Consider the following 25,409-nt stretch of genomic DNA (forward strand, 5'->3'; position numbering starts at 1 on the left):
TGCCGATAAACAGTAGTGTAAAGAAACAGGAAATATAAGCTTATACTATAGGAAGTTTAGGAAGTATAAGCTTAGTTTGAAAAACAGTTTTAGCATGACCTGCTCCCTTTCGCTTTCATGTTCTATTTTAAAATTGAGGTTAATTAGCATCCCTAGGTCTTTTCATCTGTTATGGTGTTTCTTAAAAATGTGGTCCTAGTTTTAGTTTTATTTGCAACATAATCCCCAGGCTTGCTTTTTAAGTACAAGTATTTGGTATTAATAGTCAATAATTGTTTTTTACAGAGAAGGAAGTAAAAGAGAGCAACAGGGAATAATTTCACAGCTTTTTAAAAATTTTGCCATTAAAAATCAAACAGCTCAGTAAAAACAAAAATTACACTTGTAATAATAAAGTGCTTCATGCAAAGAGTCTTGAAAATTGCAAAGTTGCTTAATATAGCATGTAATAATAAAAAAAATAAACCAGACTGTGATTATGGTCACTGAGGAATGGAAATTATTAATAAACACTTTAATTTTGTTAGGCGACAATTAGATTTCTCCAAATAAGTTATTGTGAAATAAATCACTTTTCCCTGACCTATAAAGCCATTATCTCAAAACCACAGAACTTAAAAATATATACTGACAAGTAACAAAATTATGATTTTTTATCTGCAATTTCCAGTCTACCACACTGAATCTTTCTAAGTGTTCAACACTGGCTATAATAAAAATTCATAGAGTCCCATGTTAACATATTTGATGTTATTGATTAAAAGAGAAAAAAATCACCATTTACTTTTTTTTGTTCAATTACTGTTTAAATAATTGTGAAGAACAATTATGCTTTGAAATTATAATTAACATTCTCAATTGATTTAGGGAATTATTTACGAAAAGTATTCTATCTTCTATTTTTCATTCATATATTTCATGTATGCAAGGCTTTAAAATAACAATTTTAGTAGTTATTCAACACAAACCCAGAAGACAAATCATTACAGCTTGTTTTACTGTGAAACACATTAAGTAAATTTAGTGATGGTTTCACACACTGGAAACTGATTTCCATTCCAATACAAAGTTATTCATTGTCACAGTTGAATGAAATTTTTTGTGTGTGTTTGCATCTTTGTTATGTCTTTTAAAGCTTCTTGTGTCCTATGCCTTTTGTTTTATCAAGCAAGCAGTTTATTCAGATTTGGAGGTAGTTTCTAAAGTTTAAGTATAACTTGGATTACAAGAAAATTATGCTAAATAACCACATCCTCATAAAATAAAAAGGTAACTTCTTTACACATTCATAAAACCCTTGGGATTTTTAAAGCCTTCTGGTGTATTTCTAACAATACCAAGGTAGGATGCCACAGGTTTAAAATTTTTATCAGCAGAGGGGTGCTCCTGGGTGGCTCTGTCGGTTAAGTGTCCGACTTCAGCTCAGATCATGATCTCACAGTTCATGAGTTCAAGCTCCACACTGGGCTCTGTGTTGACAGCTCAGAGCCTGGAGCCTGCTTCGGATTCTGTGTCTCCCTCTCTCTCTCTGTCCTTCTCCTGCTCAGGCGCTCTCTCTCTCTCTCTCTCTCTCTCCCTCTTTCAAAAGTAAATAAACATTAAAAAAAATAAAATAAAATTTTTATTAGCAGAGAAAATGAGTACTAACAGACATTTTTCTAAAACTATTATTTAAAAATACAATAAAGAACCATAAAGAAGTCAGGAAGACTTCATTATTAACAGAATAACATAACAAACTTATTTAAAGACTTTTAAGTTTCTTATTCTCATCAGCTAATGTAATTTTCATTTTTCCTTTAAAATGTTTAGAAACGACTTAGTCATCCCAGCTTAAACTCAATTCACAAACAAATATATTTAATAATGCCTAATTCTCAAATCGGAAGAGTACCACAGAGTATCTCAGATCTGATATCTTTTTTTAGCATTTTTTTTTTTTTTTTTTTTTTTTTTTTTGGAATAAGAGGTTAGGAGGCAACACTAAGGGGACCTTCGAACACCTCTGAGTATTACAGACCGGGTAAGAGTAGACTCAGAGCTAGGAACCCTTTCAGATTACTAAAGTCATAAAGAGTAATTACACCTGATTTGCAATCATTGTTTAAATCTAAAAAACACAAAACAAAAACCAAAAAAAAAAAACCACATGTAATGGCTCTTCCAAGTGTTTGTTTTCATGCATTTTCATGCATCAATCAGGCCATGATGCAATCCTCAATTATTTACCAGATGGATTTCTTACACAGCACAGCTACTAACTTCCCCAAGTTACTTGACTAGAAAAGTAGCTTTCCTGTTTATATTCTCTCACTTAATTTTCATAGTATCTCTACATAGTATAAATGACTATTATCTCTGTTTTACATATGAGGAAATGAAAGTCAAAAACAGTGGAACTATTTCTCCTGGTCACCGTTTGCAATGCTGGGAGCGGAACCAGAACGCTGAGGGTAAAACTGAGGAACTCTATTCTCAACCTCTGTGCTGTCTCATATTAAATAGCTGGAACTATGATGTATCTCAGATTTTATACCTTAAAATGAACGAAAACTGTGACTCTATTATTATTTTATTATTCAAGAATAGAAAGCTATTCAAAATCAAGACGTTTCTGTATTAGAGTAAAAAAAGCCAGTATTAATATTAGATATAGTTCAGAAAGTAAAGTGTGCTCACTGAGGTACGGAATTAAATAAATCTAAAGAAGTTATGAGTTTTCTTTTGGTAATTATTAGTATATTTGCTTCTATTGGTCACTGCTTTTTAATTAAGAAATGCACAAATCCTAACACGAAAACTACAGCATTGGCCTTATTTTTAGAAAAGGATGGCCTCCATGTAAATGAAACATAAAATGAAATAAAAGAAAACATTTAAAATAACGAAATAGAAGGGCGCCTGGGTGGCTCAGTAGGTTAAGCATCTGACTTTGGCTCAGGTCATGATCTCAAGGTTCGTGGGTTCGAGCCCCTCATCGGGCTCTGTGCTGACAGCTCAAAGCCTGGAAACTGTTTTGGATTCTGTGTCTCCCTCTCTGCCCCTCCCCCTCGCATTCTGTCTGTCTGTCTGTCTGTCTCTCTCTCTCTCAAAAATAATAAAAAAACATTTTAAAAAGTTAAAAAAAATAATGAAATAGAAATAACAATAGAAATAACAAACAATAGAAATTCTGTCAGCGTATGTGCTGTCCTCACTGAAAGTTTTGTTCTCCGCAATCAATTCAGAACAGAAAAAGAATTCTAGAAAACCAGCATGATAGACAAAGTCTAGAGATGTTTTGTGGAGCACCTGCTAGTTCCTCGGGAGCGAAATGCTACATTTTGATTTCTACTTCCTTCCTAATGATAGGTATCATCTTTCTCTCGGTAAAATATTTCCCCATCAGTCCTGTGTGCTCTGAGCTCCACTTTAAGCTGCAGTGAAACTTAAACACTGTGTTCCCACTGAGGTGCTCCCAGATGCAGCTCCCACCCGAGGGAAACGTTTCCCTGGGGTGATGTTTCTCTGTTCGTGGCACAGAAGTACCCACAAGATGTGGCAGCATCGTGCCACAGTGGTCAGTGCTGAGGGAGAACACAGGCTGGGCGCTACAGTACCTTCGCAGGACAGGCCGTGGGAGGTGACTCCAGAAAGACTCTCTCTGCACACGTTACAGAAAGTGGGTCGGGCATGGGAGCAAGCGTACCAGTTATGCATCCCTGAGAAATGTTCCACGTTAAACTGGGCCACCTAGAAACAACGAGACACAGGTTTGGCAAACAAGAGAAGGAGACGAGAGTGAGTTAACATTTGGAATGCATGAGTTATGATTAAAGTTTCAAATCCGTAATTTTTACAACAAGAACACTCTCCTTTAAGTAAAAAAAAAAAAAAAAAGAAAAAAAAGAAAAAAAGGAAGAAATGTCAATATCAGATTTAAGCAAGTTACTTAATGAATCTACACATACTTTGCTTTGTGGAATATAGCTTTAGTTCTTCAGATAACATTGGTTTTCTAAGAACATGAGGCACCAGAAGAGAAGCCACTTTACCTCGTAAGGCTCTCTGGTCTGGACAGACTTCAGTGAGCTCATCCAATCCTCCATTTCCTTCCTGTTCTCAGCGCACAGCATTAGTCTTCTGAAGGGAGTGATTATCTGAAAGGGGAATTCAATCTAATGATTGTTAATCACCGAAAGGACAGATTACTGCAAAACTTAGCAATCGCGCGAGGAAATTGTATTTCTAAACTCAGAGTCCTCATTTCCTTGATGAAGCAAGTGAGAGTCTCTGTAACGTAAATAATTTTCTTTCTCTGAGTATGATACAATGGGGTCTAGGAAAGAAAACTTAGTTCTAAGGAGGAATTTCTTGTCTTTAAGCTCACTGCTATTTAGACTTTTTTAGTCCATTACCAAAGGCTGTGAATCCAAATCAACAATGTATTCTTACTTCATGGAAGGTATCTTGAAAAGTGATTTTAAGTATGCTTCGAAATAATTCATGGTAAGCTTCAAATTAGTACATAGTTTTTGGTATGGAAATAAAAAAAAATTGAAAACCAGAGGAATGCAACATGGAATGATTCATAATTGGTTTTTGACAATATCAACAATATTCTGTTATTAAATAATGTGGGATTTACATACCATTTCCACTGTCTATTTTAATATGATTTATATGAAGGATTGTGTCTTCGTTGTATAGAATTCCCCTATACTACTTTTTAGCGAGAGCCAGGGAGGGAAGAATTAACATAAAAACCCTTCGGTTGGCTTTAAGGGAAGAAAATAATTGTGACTCTTATCTTTTTTCATGTCACTAAAGAACACAGACCAAGAGTCTTACAGAAAATGAAATGAAGGCTTTGTGCTGTTATAGCATCAAAAGTGCTCCAAAGTGAGATTCTGAAATGGCTTGAAATTAGCCCTATTTATGTGTGAATACAATATTCTGTTTGTAATCTTGAAGTTGCTAAGTCCTAAGCATTCACTGCAAAGAAGGGACTACTTATATACTTGTGGAAGAAGAGCAAAATTTACACACACACCTAGAAACTATTTCCAAATAATAAGTTATATATTTATATAGCAAATAACTTTTCTTAAGTTGGAAGCCATTTGATCGAGTGATAATCTACATACTTCATTATAGCACAGATTTCTGAAGTCATGAAAAAGGAATAATCACCTAAAAATAAAAGGAACAATTCCCAACAGGAGTAAACCAGCGTGCCTCAAATCAGTACTGTTCATCATAGGAAATAAGTCCATTATTTAAAACTGTAGACACCAGCCCAATCTTAGCTACTCACCGCTCATTGCTTCCTTTCTTTGGTCTTTAGTGTAGACTGCACAATCCTTCCTTAAACCAAGGGGCCCTTTCATACATCTGACAGGCACTCACACTTAAATACAGTCAGCCAGAAGTCACATGGAGGAGAAGCATCAACCGTTCAGCTTTGGGTATTTGTTAATTGCATATGAAACTGAACAGAACCTCACTTCTGCATTTTCTTCTGTTTTCCACTACCCTCTTTGGATAAAGCTTTTCAGCAGTTGGTCACTTCTTTTCCTGAATAAATAGTTAATGAAAGAGCACTGACTCCCTCATTACTCAGGAGCTAAATGGATGCTTTATTGCTTCAAAATGTTTTTCTAGGACAGCTCATCCAATGCAGCAGAAGAGATACCATTATATCATAATACTCTCCTGGCTCTGATGACTGGCATGGTACTCCAGAAATCTCCCACTTACACTGGACTGACTGAATAAATCTGACATTTACCTGAATAAGTATTTACCTCTAGCATTTATTTTCATTTATTTATTTAGTTAGTTAGTTAGTTAGTTAGTTAGTTACTACACTATATGATGAACTTTAAGGATTCCCTCTCTTTCATTATGATCTTGTAGTGAGACAAATATTATTCAGATAAATAAACCAGGCTTGTTATTTTATTCTTTGATTTTGTTTTGTTGTTGTTGAATTCGAAGGAAAGCAGTATATTTGGTGGTTTTAACTATCTTTAATGCCTTTATATTCATCATAAGTCATCGTGAATTCAACAAAAAGGGGAGAAAAAGAATAGGGAAACAGCTTCTAATTTTTCTTATAGCTTTTGGAACTACATAAACGGCTCAATCCTAAAAAAATTTCAGCAATGTATATCACACTGATATGCCAATGAAGTAAATGTATAATTTTGCAGCTTCCTCCTTTTAACATAAATTTGTTTAAAAGTGGTCAATAATAAGCAAGTAAACATCATAACACATTCTTGGGGCACCTGGGTGGCTCAGTTAAGCGTCTGACTTTGGCTCAGGAGGTGATCTCACACTTGGTGAGTTCGAGCCCTGCATCAGGCTGTCTGCTGTCAGCACAGAGCCTGCTTTGGAGCCTCTGTCTCCCTCTTTCTCTGCCCCTACCCTGCTCATGTGTACATGCTTGCTCTCTCTCAAAAATAAACAAACACTTAGAAAAAAGATCATAACACATTCTTAAAATAAATGTTACGTTTTTAAGAGCCAGAAATAACTATAAGCAATTTTGATTTATAGGCCTTGTGATCAAGGGTGATTAACAAATCCACTGATTATAGTTACAAGAAATATGTATGAAAAAGAAAATCTTTTGTAAATCATGATGCAGAGATGTCTGGTTTTGTGGCTACCGTATTAAAAATGCTTCCTCCAAAAGCCTGGAGTAGTCTGGGCCTAACTGAAGACAAGGCTGGTTTACCAACCAAACCCATAAAGTCTCCCAGATTGACCCTTTCTCCTCTGGGGTAATCCCTCACCAGCCCACCAAAGCTCTGAGTTCTCTCCCCACCTTTTATTTGAATTCTTCCTCATATTCCACCTTTGTAGGAAAGAATAGGATAATCATAATTGTTAGCTGACAGGCTCTGGTTTTATCCTAACTAAACTCCCTTACACTACAGTGGTTTCTCATCCAAATCTTTATTAGGAAAATATTTGAGAAGCAGCAAACTCTGAAAATTATTTGCTTCTCACTCTGAAAGTATATTGAACTCAGCGTTTTTATTATGATAGGTGAGTAGTGTGGGAAGGTGGAAAGACAGAGGTGTGGGAGGGGGCTATTCCTAGGGAGGGTTCTCTGAGCCTGAGGGGGAGGACGTAGGCCAGGAAGTCTAGAAGACTAGAGCCCAGAGCCCAGAGCCCAGAACCCAGGGGTACAAACCATATGGGCTTTGCCTTAACAGTCCAGAAAAGAGATAAGGAGGTAAACCAAGGTTTGCTTGTCTGAAAAAGTGCTGTATAAGATGAACACATAGGAGAGCCATCTAAATCAGTTTCCTAAATGCTACCTCAAATAATATACAAACTCTCCATTAATAGAGATATTGCTCCATTTGGAGAGTTATTGGCCTATTTACTATTAATCCAACAACACTATTACCTATGACTAAGAATCAAAAATTTCTTAGTCTGCTAAAGCATATAAATACATAAGAAAGGAGACATTAAATACATAAAGTTCTATAGAAGAGTAACATTACAGTTAAGACTTTAAACACATAAACATGCACAGGGAAAAAAAAACCCACAAATACTGTATTGGTCATCTTTTAGTGAGGGGATTACAGAGAATCATAATTGTATTTTTTGTTTGTCTATGGTTTCTAAAGTAAATATGTAGTACTTTTGTAACAAAACCACTATTTTTTTTTACTAACAGAAGAATTTAAAACTTTGCATTGTTCACAAGCAGGAGTTCTTTTTTTTAATTTAAAAAATTTTTTTAATGTTTATTTATTTTTGAGAGACAGAGACAGAGAGTGAGCGGGGGAGGGGCAGAGAGAGAGGGAGACACAGAATCTGAAGCAGGCTCCAGGCTCTGAGCTGTCAACACAGAACCCGACACAGGGCTCAAACCCACAAACTGAGATCATGACCTGAACCGAAGTTGGACTGAGCCACCCAGGCGCCCCCGAAGCAGTTCTTAAAGTTGGCTGCACATTAGAATCACCTGGGAGATTTTTTAAAAAATCCCAATGTCCAGGCCACACTCCATACCATTTAACTCAGAACATCTGAGGCTGGGACCCAGCCGCCAGCTTTATTTTTTTTTAACTTTCAGATAATTGCAAAGTGCAAGTATGTTTGAAAACCAGTGTCCTAAAGATATTTTACTTGTTCCCCACAACACTGTTAGAACTTAAGAAATGACAGAAGTTTCTGTAGCCAAGTGAATTACAGGGCATTGCTAGTCTGCAAATTCCCTATTGGAAGCCATTAAGGTAACAGCATAGTGATTCAGTGCCCAAATTCTGGAGTCAGGCCCACTTAGAATGAAGACCAACAGCGTCCTTTCTTACTTGTGCGGCTGTGAACAATGTTTCCTCCTCTCTATGAGCCATCGTCTTGCACCTGCTAAGTGAGGATAAAGCATTAACTCCCAGCTCTACAGAGTGTGGTGTGGGATTAGTGAGACCATCCAAGTAAAGCATTCAGCACAGCGTCTGTTAGGAAACCAAAGCTCAGTAAATACTAGCATCACAGTTCTTGGCGCTGACAGCAATTATGTATCTATTTACAGACTTCTTCTGTAATGTATATATTTCTTTTTTAAGTGTGGTCCACAGTCCAAGACAACACAAACTGGAAGCAGTTCGCTAACAAAATAGTCACTGACTAGCAAACCACCAAAACCAGAATAATGATAATGAGTTTTCTTTAGAAGATACTAGGAAAATATCAACAAACAGATTAGGAAAAATATTGTCTCCCCCCCCCCAAACCCCTCCCGTTAACTGCACTGGGTCTCAGCTTCCTCACAAAAGGAACATAAGATGGCAAAAGGCTTGGCAGAGTGGAGGGCATCAGATCCCTGTGCAGTACTGAGAGAGCTCAGCATGCCCTCTCTAGTAGGTGTCATGCTTAAGACATTCAAATAGAGAGTTTCTTCTTCTAACTTAGAGTTTTGATTCTGCAATGAAGGGCACTTTACAAACTTTTGTGGTAATTTTTTTTTAAGCTTACTTGTCAGTTTAAAAAAAAAATTATGTTTATTTTTGAGAGAATGAGAGACAGAGCATTAGCAGGGGAAGAGCAGAGAGAGAGAGAGAGAGAGAGAGAGAGAGAGAGAGAGAGACAGAATCCAAAGCAGGCTCCAGGCTCTGAGCTGTCAGCACAGAGCTTGACGCGGGGCTTGAACTCACGAACCTTGAGATCATGACCCGAGCCAAAGTCAGATGCTTAACTGACTGAGCCACCCAGGTGCCCCAAACTTCTGTGGTAATTTTAAATGTCCAACAAACTTTTTCCACTAGGAGACCCTTATTTCTTTACACCAAACTGATCACCTCTGCTCTATCAAAATACTTAAAAATAAACTATACACATTTCCTTTTCCTTTTTATTTTTTAATACTGGCTTTATTGAGATATAATTCACAATACTATTCAATCCATCTGCTTAAACGGTACAGTTCAATGGTTTTTATTGTATTTACAGCATTGTACAACCATCACCATAATCTATTTTAGAATGTTTTCACGTCAAAAAGGAACCCTCTTAATAACAGTAACTCCCCATTTTCCTCTGAATCTGGCCCCACCCCCAGCCCTAGGCAACAACGAATCTACTTTGTCTCTAGTTATGGAATGAATACATCATGGAAATAAAAGGCACAGCATAAGGAATATCGTCAATGACATTGTAATAGCACTGCATGGTGACAGAGGGTAGCTAGCTACCCTGGTGGTGAGCACAGCATAATGTTTACAGTTGCCAAATCACTATGCCATACACCTGAAGCTAATGTAACATCGTGTGTCAACTACACCCAAATTAAAAAAATTAAATATTTTTAAATTAATTTTTTAATTAAAAATTACTTTTTTTAATTAAAAAATAAAACTAGGTCTGACATCAAGCAAAATTGAAGCCATGTTCAATAATGACTACATAATTAATCCATTTAAATCAAATCAGTTTCTTGACCCAAATTCATCTATAAAGTTATCCTGCTATCCCGACTTGAAATTCAAAATCAGTATCACTTTCTAGAGATGTCATGGCAAAAATAAAAAAGGGAAACTTTAAAACATGGAGTAAGAAAAGAGATGGACAGGGGCGCCTGGGTGGCTCAGTCGGTTAAGCGTCCGACTTCGGCTCAGGTCACGATCTCGCGGTCCGTGAGTTCTAGCCTCGCGTCGGGCTCTGTGCTGACAGCTCAGAGCCTGGAGCCTGCTTCCGATTCTGTGTCTCCCTCTTTCTGACCCTCCCCTGTTCATGCTCTGTCTCTCCCTGTCTCAAAAATAAAATAAACGTTAAAAAAAAAATTAAAAAGAAAAGAGATGGACAGCATTGCAACATGGATGAACCTTAAAAACATTATGCCAAATGAAAGGAGCCAGTTACAAAAGACCACATACTGTGTGATTCCATTTATATGAAATGCAGTACTTATTTTTTTTATCCTTAGTGATTAATCCTGAACTGCCTGATTGAAATAATAATTCATATGCAGTGAGAAGTCTTTCTTGGATAGCAGAACTAACAGGAAGTCTAAGTGTACTCGTAACAATTTTCTATTGCCTGAATTTTTATAACTTAGGGGATGTAATTTGACTTTTGTTAAAGCCAAATCAGGTAGAATTATGTCTTTTTAAAACTAGGTTTGCTATACTTGAAGTTGCCAAATGCTGGGTCTTAACATACCTGCCTCTTCCAGCCTCCCTCAAATATGTATATCCAACTCTTAAGTGGTGTATGTTGATTTTTTCATTCCTCTTGTATGAAAGGAAATAATTCACTTGAACAATTTAAATGCGCCAGAATGCAATGTAGTCTCTCATCCTAAGTGAGTATCATGAGGGTAGAGACATTTACTCCCTTATTTCAAAGTGGCCCGGGGCACTCTACATCCAAGAGCACAGGTCCTCAACCACATGGGTGCACCCGCATGGAGCTAAGAGTTTTTATAAAATATACAAAACTTAGCTAGTCATGCTCCAAACCAGACTCGGTAAATCGAAATCTCATTTTGGAGGGAGGCATGGATAATTTCAGATGTAATCAGTAGTTTGGCAAAGCTATACAGGTGATTCTGATGCACATCTTTGCTTATCAGCCGTGAAGGGCAATGGAAGCATCCAACCTGTCCGTTAATCAAGTCAGGATCTGGTCTAAGTAATGCAGAGAGAGTGCTGTTAATCTTTATGGCTCCGTATCTCCCTTTTCAGGACCCTTCTGCTCCCCAATTTCCAGTGTTCTCATCTGTACCTAACAGAATTCCTTTGTATGCTATCAATCTGAAATAGTCTACCACCTACAGCACCCCAAGGGATATAACAGAGGTCACCAAATGATGACCTCTGATGTTTTTGTTCGGTCAATCTGTTTGAACCCAGAAGTGGTGAGTTATAAAACAACAAGTTAAAATCCATTTTAGACAGGTACTTTGCTCCTCACAGTACAAGCAGCTTAGACCTATTTTCTTCAGCTGGCCACTTCATACACTTAAATTACCAAGTGGCCCCTGGAGGCATTTGAGTTCGCAAGTCCTGCATAGATAGACTGACTCCTTTTTCTTCTGGGATCAATACTTCACTGTTTCATCACCCAGTTGCCCCGAGTCCCATCTATTTTCTAAGATGACAACTTCTGACCTAAAAGTAAATTTTTCTGAGGCACTACCAGATGATAAAGATTCAATGCGTATTTTCTCCCAAATGATGCTTGAATTTTAGTGGGAGACTAAGAAAAGTACAGTCACAACAAATGCGCATCTGGCAAAGGAAGAGCTATGGACATTTTCAACAGATAGTATAATTTAAGTCTGTAAAATAACAGAATTGTATATTAGGAAGAGACATTATTATACTGCTGCAATATAGTAAACACTCATGATATAGCTGTAAACACTGTGGAATCTGCATTACGTGCTCGTGAAGAGAGTAGTTCCATAAAATCGCAGAGCACACATTTAACAATATGTCAAATGATGTAAAATAACATACAAAGATGTAGTGGGCTAACGATAAGACTGAGGTTGACAGGTAATTCACATACACTCAAGAGCCAATTATTAACCCATTGCTGGAATTTATAGGGAAATCCTGCCATGCCGATAGCACACTATTGTGAACAGGATCCTAAATCATATGGCTTGGATGCTGAACTAAGGTCTTCCTATTCCCTTTCAGAATGCTTTACAAATTTTTTCAGATGTCTATTTAGAACTATATTTAGATTTATACACAAAACACACATACACACCCTTTACTGAAAGTTAAAGAGGATCTTTGAAAGTCATTCTACCCTTCTGGTTTTGGCTGACTGATCATCCTTCCAATGGATGAGTCATTCTAGCTGAATAACAACGTACTGATCTTTGTGGGCATTCCTGTAATGTAGACTAGGAAGTACCAAACATCTGCATAGGTTCTCAAAATAAAGAGGGAGGCATTAGTCATGAACACAGGGAAGTCTGCCCCAATGCTGCTTACTTTTCTAAGGAGAAGTTATATATCATTTGTATATATAACATTAACTTCAAAAATGAAGCTATAACTCAAGTAATTACCTAAACTTTGGTATAAATAATTGAGAATTCTGTAGCATAGGGGCGCCTGGGTGGTGCAGTCGGTTGGGCGTCTGGCTTCGGCTCACGGTTCGTGAGTTCGAGCCCTGCGTCGTGCTCCGTGCTGACAGCTCAGAGCCTGGAGCCTGCTTCGGATTCTGTGTCTCCCTCTCTCTCTGCCCCTCCCCCGCTCATGCTCTGTCTCTGTCTCTGTCTCTGTCTCTCTCTCAAAAATAAATAAACATTAAAAAAAATTTTGAGAATTCTGTAGCATAATATGAAATTCATGACAAAATTCTACAAAGAAGTGCAAGTATGGACAGAATCAATTTTGATGGAAGTTTTTTTGTAAATATGTAAAACTATTATTCTGAGAAATCTACTAATTATAGAAAGGAAAAAGACCTCTGGACAAGAGCAGAACGTCTTTGCCAAGAAGATGTCTGTCTTCTTATCTACAGGAATACTTGACTACAAACTTATGGCAAAAAGACAATATCTCATTGATTCTTTAATCAGCTCTGTAAATTAAGTATGGAATTAGTTTTGTTACAATACATTGAAGAGAAAAAAACAAATGTAGATACTAAAGGGGTTGTCTACAATTAGCTAATACACTCCTTATATGAGAAGTTAACAAAACAGTAATAGCAGTGTTATAACAAGTAAAGTAAAATCAAAATCAAAAGAAAAGATTATTCCTTCACTGCGAAATACTAAATTCAGAAACTACGGGCAATCTCTCTCTTCCGCAGCTTCTGCATATCCAGGCTTTGTCTGAGAAGAACGATGGAAAAGAAGCAGAGTTAAAATCTAGCAACGCCTACTGAAGAATGAGGGGTCAAGTAGAATGGTGTGAAAGGTTTGCTTTAAAACATTCCAGAGAAAACAGGGAAAGAGAGAGACGAGATGAAGCAATGTGGCAACACACAGACGGCAGCAGGAGCTGGGCAATGGGAATGTGGGGTTCACAGTTACCCTGAGTTTGTATATATTTGAAAGTTTTCACAGTGAAAACAACTGTACCCAAACATCGGGGAACCCCAAGCAAAACTCTTCAAGGAACTAAGGAGGTGAGGGACCTGGGTGTCTTAGGGATATAGGCTCTATTCAATCCTTGCTCTGTACTCAACTTGCAGACCATACCTGCCAGGACTCAAGTTTCTGACCTTTTATGGCCTTCTCTTGTATCAAACTCAAATTAGATGAATAATGTGGTCTCCTTAATCAAATGACCTGAAATGTCCATAGAAGCTGAAGAGGTAAGTCTTCCAATCACTGAGTGAGATGGGGTGGGATGGACTGAGCTGAAGACAACGTTGCAAATCTTACTTGCATAATTCTTTTTTTTTTTTTAGGTTTGTTTATTTATTTTGAGAGAGAGAGAGAGAGAGAGCATGAGCAGGGGAGGGGCAGAGAGAGAGAGGGAGATAGAGAATCCCAAGCAGGTTCTGTACTGTTAGTGAGGAGCCTGAACTGGGGCTCAATCTCACTAACTGTGAGACCATGACTTGAGCTGAAGTCAAGAGCTGGATGCTTAACAGACAGCCAGCCAGGTACCCCAACTTCCATAATTCTTTTTTTTTATTTTTAAATGTTTATTTATTTTTGAGAGACAGAGAGAGACAGAGCACCAGCAGGGGAGGGGCAGAGAGAGAGGGAGACACAGAATCTGAAGCAGGCTCCAGGCTGCGAACTGCCAGCACAGAGCCCAACGTGGGGCTCAAACCCACAAACTGTGAGCTTGTGACCTGAGCCAAAGTTGGACATTCAATTGACTGAGCCACCCAGGCGCCCCATCGACTTCCATAATTATTGAGCTTTGATGACTCTGCTTAAGATTAGGTCAGCACAAAACCTGCTTCTTGACTAAGAATAATGGCTTCATAACAAAGTCATTGTCCATGTTAATCTGATTTTCCTCTATAACCTAATATTGTTTTTTTCTACTGCCTTAAAGTATTAAATATAAATAAAACATAAATTCTGATATGTTTCCATGAAAAAAGGAAGCACAGATTTCAATGCTATCAAGTACCAACCTTCTCATTACATACCCAGGATTTCCAATGTATCTCACATTCTAAAAAGTGAATTTTTCCTTTATTTCAATGTAAAAATCCAAAATACTCTAAAATCAAAATTTTACTGAAAGCATTTAATAAAATATTAACAATAAAATAGAGACATGTAAGCTGACAGGACCCAGGTTTCAAACAAGGAAATGAATTCAACATGGTCTAATTCATATCGTGTTAGAATCTATACAGAAAGTGTTAAAGAAAGCCATCTATTTAAAATCTTTTGGGGACTATCTAGTCTTTAAGATTCTGTTGCAGAGTAAAGGACCTACTTGGAACTACCCAGAAGCCTCTGGTTCACTGGAGAACCAAAGATAGAAGGACATAGTGAAACCGCAGAAGAAAAAGGTGGTCCCTGTGCAGGCTTCGCTGCCTTGCCCTGCTCTCTCTGGAGAAAGGCCATGGCAAAGGCCTCAGGGAGTCTATCAAGAGAGACTTTCCGTGATGCTTACTGGGGTATCCTATTCTATCATTTATATATGTAAATTACATGTATAATAATAAACCACTGCTTCTTTGAAGACTTTGATAAAGAAAGTTTGGATTCAAGTTGGTATTAATAGTTTCTTAGAATTCAAAAAAAACTGTAGTTATTAATGTTTGATCAATCCCTATGGCATTAGTTTCCTGTTGCTGCTGAACAAATTCTCTTCAGTTGTGGTGGTAAGAAGTTTAAAGTCAAGGTGTCCAAAGGGCTGCATTCCTTCTGGAGGCTGTAGGGAAGAACCTTGTTTTTTCCTCTTCTAGAGGCTACCCTCATTCATTGGTTCATGGCCCCTTCCTTGCACCAAGCCAACTTCACATATTCCCTGACTAATTCCTCCTGCCTCCCTTTTACAAGGGCCCCTGTGATTACACAGGACCCACTGATAATCCAGAATGATCTCATCTCAAGATCCTTAACATGATCAAAACTACAAGGTCCTCTGCACCATATAAAGTGACATTCACAGGTTACAGACATTAATAAGGATGTAAATATCTTTGGGATCCATTCTTCAGCCTGCCACACTCATAAAATAACTATGATACACAATTACAGCTTTTGCTATTGTAATAGTGAACTGGGAAATCAATGAGACTACAATCTATTTTCCTATTATATTCATAATTCTAATTACTATCCATGGATGCAAACAACCTTTCCTCAGAAGAATTAATAGTTAAGTTCTTGAAAAATAAGAAGGGTGTAGGGGGCCGTAATCTTGATAAATAAGCAGAATGATTACTTTTGCAGATTTTACACTTTCAGAGTGCTTTGCTGTCAATATGATCACATATATTATCTCATTCCATGTTTCATATGAAAGGTCCATGTAGGATTTGAAAATGAATTCTGTCTGCCTCCCTAGCCATCTACTAGCAAGGAAGGAATATCAAATAGTTTACTGACATTACCCTGGACAAACAGGCAGAAAAGGCTTCACATGCTGCTCACTTTTTCTTCTCTTAAAAATGATCAGGGCAACTGTACAGTTATATCTCGATCCGATACATACTTGGAGATTCTTTAAAGATGAGCAAGAAAAGGTGCTGGTAAATTAATAATAATGATAATGATAATGATGATAACAACAGGAAGAAGAAGAAGTTGAAGGAGAAGGTGAAGGAGAAGGTGAAGGAGAAGAAGAAGGAGAAGGAGAAAATTTGCTAACATAGATAGGTCTCTGCAAACCAGGCACCTTTACAAAACAAAATATTGACAAGATATATAATCATATATAGTATCGGAAAGTATCACACTGTACATTGGAAACTGAGAGGGTTTTTTCTTAGCAGTAATCACAATAACAAGGATCACAGTGATTTTAGAAATTATTTATGTAAGCTATCACACACACTTCTGCTGTAAATTAGCCATGAGTACTAGTTAATGGACACATTAAAAGTTTTACCACACATTTAATATTTTCAGAATGTACCAGAGATTGGAACAAAGCATTAGCCTCATTCCCTTGGCACAAGCTCTATTTGTTTGTAACCGTAAATTGCTTTGTACAGAACACATATGTAATGGGAAAGTTCAAAACAAAATAATTATCTTGTTTGTACCAGTCACCACAAAACTAAAACATTTCCAAAACCTAAATTTTCCATTACACCACAATCATACTTAAGGAATAGAGAAGACACCGGATATGCTAGAAACTTACAAAGAGCCATGAACATGATACCAAAGGAGTACTTTAAGCCATTTTAATAGTTTTTAAAGCATCTTTCAATTGCCTACTAGACATTGCCAAGATACCTTACCATCATTTCAAATTCTCAGTGTCTAATTCACAGTGCCTTCTTTTCACTCCCCACAAGCCTACTTGTATTCTTGTTTTCTACCTGTAATTAAAGGCATCATTTATATAGCAGTCCTCCCAAATTCAACAACTCTATGTTAGTTTCCTCCTCTCCTCCTTCCTTTCCTGTTGGCCATGGCTCTCCAGTCTTTCCCACAAGATCTCTCATGCACCTCTTCCTTCCCTCCCGTTACAGATGGCCTTTATGATGGTTTGCTTGAACAGTAGCACAGTGTCCAACATGGGCTTCCTGCTAAATCCATAACTCTTGTCAAATGCATCTGATAAGAAGTTGCCAGAAAGGGCTCTCATGTAGCACTTAGAACTTTTCTTGAATAAGTAATAAGGATTTGTGACACAAACAAAAACGTTCAAAATATATTTAGGACGAAAAATACATCTCCCTCCCAAGCCTGCCCCCAGCTACTAAGTCTCCTTCCTGAAGGCACATATCTGTCAGCTTCTACGTATCTCTCCAGAGAAATGCTCTGTATATACAACAAATACACGATCTTTCAAGGTTTAAATGTATAGCTGCCTGCACATACACACAAACAAGCACAGAGTAACAAACACAGAGTAACATTTTACACATGCTCACTGTTCTACATCTGGCTTTTCACACTGATCACAACTTGGAGTTCGGTGTGCATTATTATACACAGAGCAGACTCCTTCTTCTTCACGGTTGCATAACACTGTACTCTGTGAAATATTTCATAATTCATTTCAACCAGTCTCTAACTTAAACATTTGGGGTATTTCCAATCTTGTGCTATTGCAGTGGGTAAGTAGCCTTGTCCATATGCCTTGGCATACATAAACAGTACCTTTCATGACCTCTGCTAATTCTGGATAGCGTGGGCAGGGAAGCCACTGATGAACCCAAGGACTTAAAAAACCTTCTTTACAATCAATCCTGTGAAGTGTGTATCTTGGTCATATTGTATTAAACCTCAGGTTAAAGTCTTTTGGAGGTTTTTCAGTAGCACTTTTGAGGACAGACCTGTGAGTCCTTGGTGGTAGGCATGCTTTTATCCATCCTGAAAAGGCATGTACAACCTGAAACATATTCACGTGAACAACAATCTACTTGTACAAAACAGCAACTCTAAATTCCTACAAAGGTTCTCAAGGGGAGAAGGATTAGCAGGTTTGCCCTGATAGCTTTTCTTACATTATGAGCCTAACAAATAGAGCACTCCAAGTTTTTAGTTTAGCTACAAAAGGACCAATAGTTTCTTGCTGCCTAGAACTTTGGTCTGAGGAAGCTCATAATAACTTTAAAGAAGTATTTCTCCAGGCTATACTCTTGGAAAAGATGTTATATCGTTACATGAAAAGATAAACATGATGTACTTACAGAAACAATGATAACGCATTTCATTTCTAAAAGCCTGATGTCCAAGTTAGAGAAAAAAGAATGCAAATTTCAAACTCCACTTTTAAATTATCAGCTTTCATAGTATAAAGCCATCTACACTACATATAAGTCAATTTTAAGAGGCAAAACAACCACTCAGATTGCATTAATGTGGTATCATTTTAGAGCGCTATAAAATAGGTTAGCCACAGAGACATAAAAAATATGTGGTTTGCCATTATCAGGCATCAGATAATTTTGAGACCACTGCAATCATCAGTCACAGGCAAGAATCGTGTTTTTAAGACTTATTGTTAGCATAAACATCATCTGGTCATGATGTAAAGAGTTCAACGAGGATACAAATATTTATGGGTATATTATAATCCGTCATCATTGAGGAGAAATGAGGAAACTGTGTGCTTTAAGCTAAAACTTGAAATGACACATTTCTCTGAAAGGAAAACTAGGGTCTATCATTCATTCATTCAACAGCACATTCCTTCCTTTGTTCAACAAATACTTATTGTCTTTCCCCTCTGTTCCAGGCCTTGTGTTAACCCTGGGGATCCAGTGGTAAAGAAGACAGTCTTTGGGTATGCAAGAAATTTCAGTCCCCACCATCTCCCCTCACTCCTTGCCACATACACACACCATGCAAAGGTCTCTCCAATAGCATTCTTGAAGGATGGTCACTTAGCTCTTGCTGTTTGGTAGAATGAGACAGTGTGTGCAAAGTGCCTGGGAATCTCTAAATCCACTCCTTGCCTACTCCCAACAAACCCCAAGAGCCGGGAGCCCCAAATTCTACATTAGCTGTATATAGCTATCAGCCACCCAACCTTGAGAAATTCATTTCAGCCCTCTGAACCTGAGTCCGCTCTGAGAACTCTGTTCTTGAAGGCCCCTTCCAGTTCGTAGGGAATGAGAGGGCTACAGATTGCTAATAATGGACAGAGGCATTACCTCACAAGAGGCCTGTTCTATCAGATGACTCATGTTAGAAAGTTCTCTTTTAAGTAGAGCTAAAATTGTCCCTCTGTGAATTCAACTGTGAATCTTTCTCCAGCACACTGCAGTAACATAAAACCTGTCGACTGCCTCTTAGACATGAGAATCCATCACATATTAAAAAGATGTCATTTCCCCAAATCTTTCAGATAGAAAGTGGCCTCTAAAGTCAGTCAATCCCACGATTCCCAGACCTTTGTATAATATGGGTTGCCTTCCTCTGTGAGCTCTTGATCAACATTTCTATTCAAAATATAGTGCCCAAAATAAAATACAGTATTCTAAATCGGCAGTATGACCAGTAAGTGTTTAGCAGTGTATCAGGCAATGCTATAGAAAATTCTGTGATTGACTTGGAGGAGAAGAGGCAACCGAAAACATAAAAAAAACAGAGGAATACTATCTGACCAAACTCATTTAAAACTCCACAATAAATGGGGCACCTGGGTGACTCAGTTAAACATCCAACTCTTGATTTCAGGTCAGGTCATGATCTCAAGATTTGTGAGATCTGCCATCTGAGCTGGTGACGCAGAGCCTGCTTGGGATTCTCTCTCATTCTCTCTCTCTCTCTCTCTCTCTCTCTCTCTCTCTCTCTCTCTCAAAATAATAAATAAATATTTAAAAAAATAAAAAAATAACTCCACAATAAAGAGTCACAATGGCAGAGTGGTCAGAGCACAGACTGAAGCCAGATGACCTGGACGGGTTCAGACTGTCACTATTTACGTGTATTAGGTGTTGCTTCTCCATTTCAGATTTGTCATCTATAAAATGGGGAGCGTAATACTACCTACCAGGACTGATATAATTAACTGAATGAATTATCAGCATTTCAAGACGGCACATCGTAGTTATAGTAAATATTATCATCAGAGTAGGCAACTTATTTATCTAAGTGATTATTTATTTAGATGATAATCTAAACACCTGTTTTGTGACATGCATTCACAGATGACATAAAAATAACTTTTCATTCCTTCCTTTGTAATTGAAGATTGAGGTATTAGTGGATAAAAGTAAACTGACACTTCCTTAGGTTCAAAGGATCTGATATCTCTCTTAAGAGAGAAGATGAACTGAATTATAATAGAGAGGAAGCTAAGGGGAAAACAGAATCAACAAAAAGTACACATTAAAGAAACAAGTTCTGGGGCACCTGGGTGGCTGGGTCGGTTGGGCATCCGACTTTGGCTCAGGTCATGATCTTATGGTTTATGAGTTCGAGCCCCGTGTCACGCTCTGTTCTGACAGCTCAGAGCCTGGAACCTGCTTCGGATTCCTTGTCTCCCTCTCTCTCTGCCCCTCCCCTGCTCGTGATCTCTCTCTCTCCCTCTCTCTCAAAAATAAATAAGGATTATCCATTTCATCAGTTGATGGAATACTACATGGCAACAAGAAAGAATAAAATGTGGCCCTTTGTAGCAATGTGGATGGAAATGGAAAGTGTTATGCTAAGTGAAATAAGTCATACAGAGAAAGACAGATACCATATGTTTTCATTCTATGTGGATAGAATGTGGATCCTGAGAAACTTAACAGAAGACCATGGGGGAGGGGAAGGAAAAAAAAAAAGAGGTTAGAGTGGGAGAGAGCCAAAGCATAAGAGACTCTTAAAAACTGAGAACAAACTTAGGGTTGATGGGGGGTGGGAGGGAGGAGAGTGTGGGTGATGGGCATTGAGGAGGGCACCTGTTGGGATGAGCACTGGGCGTTGTATGGAAACCAATTTGACAATAAATTTCATATTTAAAATTAAAAAATAAATAAATAATTAAAAAAATAAGCATTAAAAAAACTTTTTTTAATAAAAAAAGTAAACAAATTCTTAAGAACATTTTCCCCTCCCATTAAACGGCTGCTCATTTCAGTTATACTATGAATGTATAATTTTCAGCATTTTATGTGCCATAAACATTATATTCTCTGTATTGGTTTTTATGCCTACTTTTTGAAACTTCATTGGAGGAATCAAATCTAATGATAATCAACTTTCAGTCATGTCTGCAGTGGCAAGTGACCCCTGAACTAAAATGACTCTTTGTTCCAGTGCTCATTTAGTTCTAAAAATAAATGCTACCACATGGTTTCTGTGTTTTACACAACCGAGAAAAGCCAGCATGGGTGTGCAGTAACCGCGAGATTCCAAACGCACCCACAGATAGCTCACTGAAAATGTTCAGGGTAGTTAGATAAACCAAATAAATTGCCTCTGTATTTCTTTCTAGTTAAAAAAAAAATTTTTAAAAAGCTTTCTTTACAAACTTCCATAAAAAGTGTTAACAATGTCATACAATAATTTCCTTAAAAATGATGACTCGTTTAAGATGTAGCCTAAACGACATTAAAATGTAATGAAAGCAGTCATTTGGACAACACATTTTTAAAAAAATTTTTTTTTACATTTATTTATTTTTGAGACAGAGAGAGAGCATGAACAGGGGAGGGTCAGAGAAAGAGGGAGACACAGAATCTGAAACAGGCTCCAGGCTCTGAGCTGTCAGCACAGAGCCCGACGCGGGGCTCGAACCCACAAAACGTGAGATGATGACCTGAGTCGAAGTTGGACGCTTAACCGACTGAGCCACCCAGGCGCCCCTGGACAACACATTTTGAAAAGCCTAATGTATAAATGTGATTGTGATGGCTTTCAAATCATTAAAAAGCTGTTCTTTATCATATACACCTACATAACAAGGTATGATTGAAATTTCATTCATTATAGCACAGTTGCTTTCCCGAATAACCTATTAATATGAGGTAACAGTGGAGATAAATCTTCACTGCACCTCTGAAACATAGGCAGGGTGGGACGCTTTCTCAAGATAAAGTTCATCCACATACTCCTTCAAAATTCCCAAACTTGTTGGGAATTGGCAACACGCTTCCACTTGTGAAGCGCACAGGGGGGATAATGACCTCAGGGTTATGACAGCCACTAGCGCTTGGTAAACTATATGTGCTCGTCACTGGGCTGGGGATTGCGATGTGTTATCACATTTCACTTAATCCTCATAACCCCATGAGGCGGGCTCCGTCGCCGTCCTCGGTTACAGGTGAACTCGTTTGTCCAAAGTCATGTAACTAGACAGGGCCAAGCAGGACACAAACCCACACTGTTGGACTTCGTAGTCTAAAGTCTGCAACCGAGTAAGTCACAAAAAGCCGGGATATACGCATCATGGTAAGTGAGAAAGAGACAAACAGAGCAGCGGAGGTGAGAAGAGAGAGAGAACAGGGGCAAAGACTAACCAGATGGAAAGAACACTGTGTGAGAAGGAAGCACCCTGGCTTATGCATCAGGAGGGCTGGGACCCTTCCCCAGGAGGCACTGGTGTGACCAAGGGGAAGTCAATTCTCTCCGGTCTAAGAGAAGAACACCTTTGCCTACAGCACAGTGGTGTGTTAAAATAAAAACGTGGAAGTGGAAATAAAACACCAGAACACCATGCAGAAATCAATAAAACAAGAAAAAAGAAAGGAAATGAGACAATTAGAAAATGAACGACAAAATTAAGAACGTCTCGTAGATGCCACCATTGTAGACGTGCTATGGTAGAACTTAAACTACACATAAATTCGTGATGAACGTTAATGAATCCTGAAGGATTATAAATTGCCAAGAAGGCTGTCAGGGTTGTCCTTTTCCATTCCCTGATCACATCACTGACACCTAACGTCATGGAAAATGCTTTCAGTTTTTTGTTGTTATTGTCACTGCCGTCTATTGCAGAAGACACATGTAAAACCCGAAACTCCAACCTTGGTTAAAATTAGCCCAATTTAAGGGCTAAATATGCATGTGTGGATGTGTACATACACATATCTGTATATACTTAAAAATCTGTTTTTTTCAACACTGTGAGATCCGGAGGAAAGGAATTTGGCGATGTTGTGTGCCCAACAGAAACAGCTAACAAATGGGTGTTGTTTTAAGCCACAAAGTTTGTGGTAATTTGTTACAAAGCAATTGAAAACTAACATGTACCTGAGGTGACTAAGACAACCAAAAAAAAAAAAAAAAAAAAAAAACCACCAAGAAAATTATTCATTCCAAGGATGGGAGCACAGGACTGTGCAAGGAAGGAAAAGTAACCATCAAGTAGGCAGGTCTGAACCATGTCCACAAGTCCTGTGACGCAACGCTCATGGTGTTTATGTTCCCTCCCTTGAAGCTCAGTCAGCCTTAGTGACTCACTCGTAACCCACAGAATGCGGCAGAAATGATGCTGAGTAACCTCCCATGTTAAGTCAGTTTCTGCCGTGGTCTCTAAAACAGTGCTCTAGGACCCGTTCTACTAGAGAGCTTGGCATTGGGTTTTCAGGCAAAGCACTGCATTTCCATTTTCCATTTGCTAATTATAGATTTTCCATTTACTATTGTCCCTTGTCAATACATCATCCTTAGGGACTTCAAGGCATGGCTGTAGTGAAGCTGAATTTGGCCATTCCTGTATTCTCTAGCCATAATACCACCAAACTACACCATTAACCTTTGACATGAACTAGCTAAAATAACAGCATTAATAGCAGTCAATGCAATCCAGAAAGGTAGGATATTTAAATATTTAAAGATAGAGAGGATTGCCAATTTTTGGTTGAAAATCTATCTCTTATTCTATTTTATTCCATAGAAAGTTCTACCAAACTGATTTGCTATAAGACTCTAAGCAATCTGCCTAACATTTTAGTCTCCCCATTTCTGGACCAACAAACTTCAGGAATAACGTTTGGTTGAGTGGATAAATTTCTTGAAAATATTTCAACCAAAAGTCTTCTCATGTGTAAAATAAACTTTCATCTTATTAATTAAATCAACAAATACTTATGGGTAAGTTACTATGAGGTAAAACAACATGACAGAGTTTCTGTCCTCAGGGAGCTGATAATAAACATAAGTACCTAATTAAATAAAAAGGCAGAATATAGTGAGTTCTATAATAAAAAAGATACAACAGGAGAGATTGAATGTACTTGTAGGCCAAGAAAGAGCTATGCAAAAGATCTGAATAACTTCTCTTAAATTCAAGCTTTTCACTTCCTTTTACCTTTATATACACCAACACCTTGTACCTCATCTTTACCTGAAATTGTTCTATCTTTCAAATCTTAAATTTTGGAACCCTCTTTCAAACTAAATTCTAGATCCCTTTTGGGGGGAAACTCTTATTGTCCACTCCCCCATGAGCATCCAGTGTCCACAGAGGAGAGAGGACTACTAGGGAAGGCAAGTGGTTCATCACCCTACCCCACCTTCACTTGGGAGGAAGGAAAAAGAAGCAACAATTTATCAGAAGCTCTGTACTTAATGGTTGTTGGGTCTTGTTCAGCCATGAATAAAGCCGTCCCTCACTCCCTACGTTTTATTCTCAAGAACCGAGAACACAGAAGGGAAGATGGATGAGTTATTGATCCCTCAAACATCCAATAATCCCTTTACCTTTCTGTCTGATACATCCTACAAACCATCTACCCTGGATCAATTTAGTTGTTCCCTCTCCCCATCCTAAAGAAAATGCGACAGGCATAGAAATAAGGTGCATTATTAAACTTGACCTTGATGTTTGCTAGACATTATTTACCACCTCATAATCTACTACAGGTCCCTGTTCAGTGCCAACTCTCATTTTCTACAGAAGCGACTCCAAAGCCACCTAAACTCTTACTCAGGGCAGAGGACCCTGTCTTCAATTTCATTAAGAAAACAGTAGTATTTAGGTTTGAGATAAATGAACTTTCTGCACACACCTAACTCCATAAACTTTCTGTCTCCTAATCAATGCTGATCTTTACATGAGCTCTGGCTCCCACACCCTTCAGCTTATTCAGCAGTCATGCTCCGTCCATTCTCCCCCTACTTCCTGGACACTCCAACTTTGAGTCTAACACTTCTTTTCTCTCTTCATACACATTCAAAGCCCATTTTAAAGACAAAGCAAAGCAACAACAACAAAACCAAAATTCTCTTCAAGCCTGAAGATTCTTCTAGCTTTACTTGTTCTCCTTCTAGCAGCCAAGCTTTTCAAACCAGCAATCCACCCCGGCCTCCCTGCCTTCCTGCCTTGTTCCGGAGTGCAGCCTAATGCATTCCACCCGGTCCCTGAAGTCATTCCCATCAGTGTGACCCA

The 25,409-nt window shown here is 38.1% G+C and overlaps 1 protein-coding gene across 3 annotated transcripts in view; it reads right to left on the minus strand.

Moving 5' to 3' along the window:
* Positions 1-25,409, minus strand: part of DGKH (diacylglycerol kinase eta) — a 184,537-nt gene that overhangs the window by 76,057 nt on the left and 83,071 nt on the right. For all 3 annotated transcript variants that reach the window (XM_030311579.1, XM_030311572.1, XM_030311589.1), the window contains 2 exons: positions 4,035-4,139; positions 3,600-3,732 (listed from right to left, as the gene is read on the minus strand). In XM_030311579.1, coding sequence (XP_030167439.1) covers positions 3,600-3,732; positions 4,035-4,139 — 238 coding nt within the window. The remainder of the gene's footprint in view (positions 1-3,599; positions 3,733-4,034; positions 4,140-25,409) is intronic.

This window comes from Lynx canadensis, chromosome A1 (assembly GCF_007474595.2).
Source record: "Lynx canadensis isolate LIC74 chromosome A1, mLynCan4.pri.v2, whole genome shotgun sequence".
Taxonomy (NCBI): Eukaryota; Metazoa; Chordata; class Mammalia; order Carnivora; family Felidae; genus Lynx; species Lynx canadensis.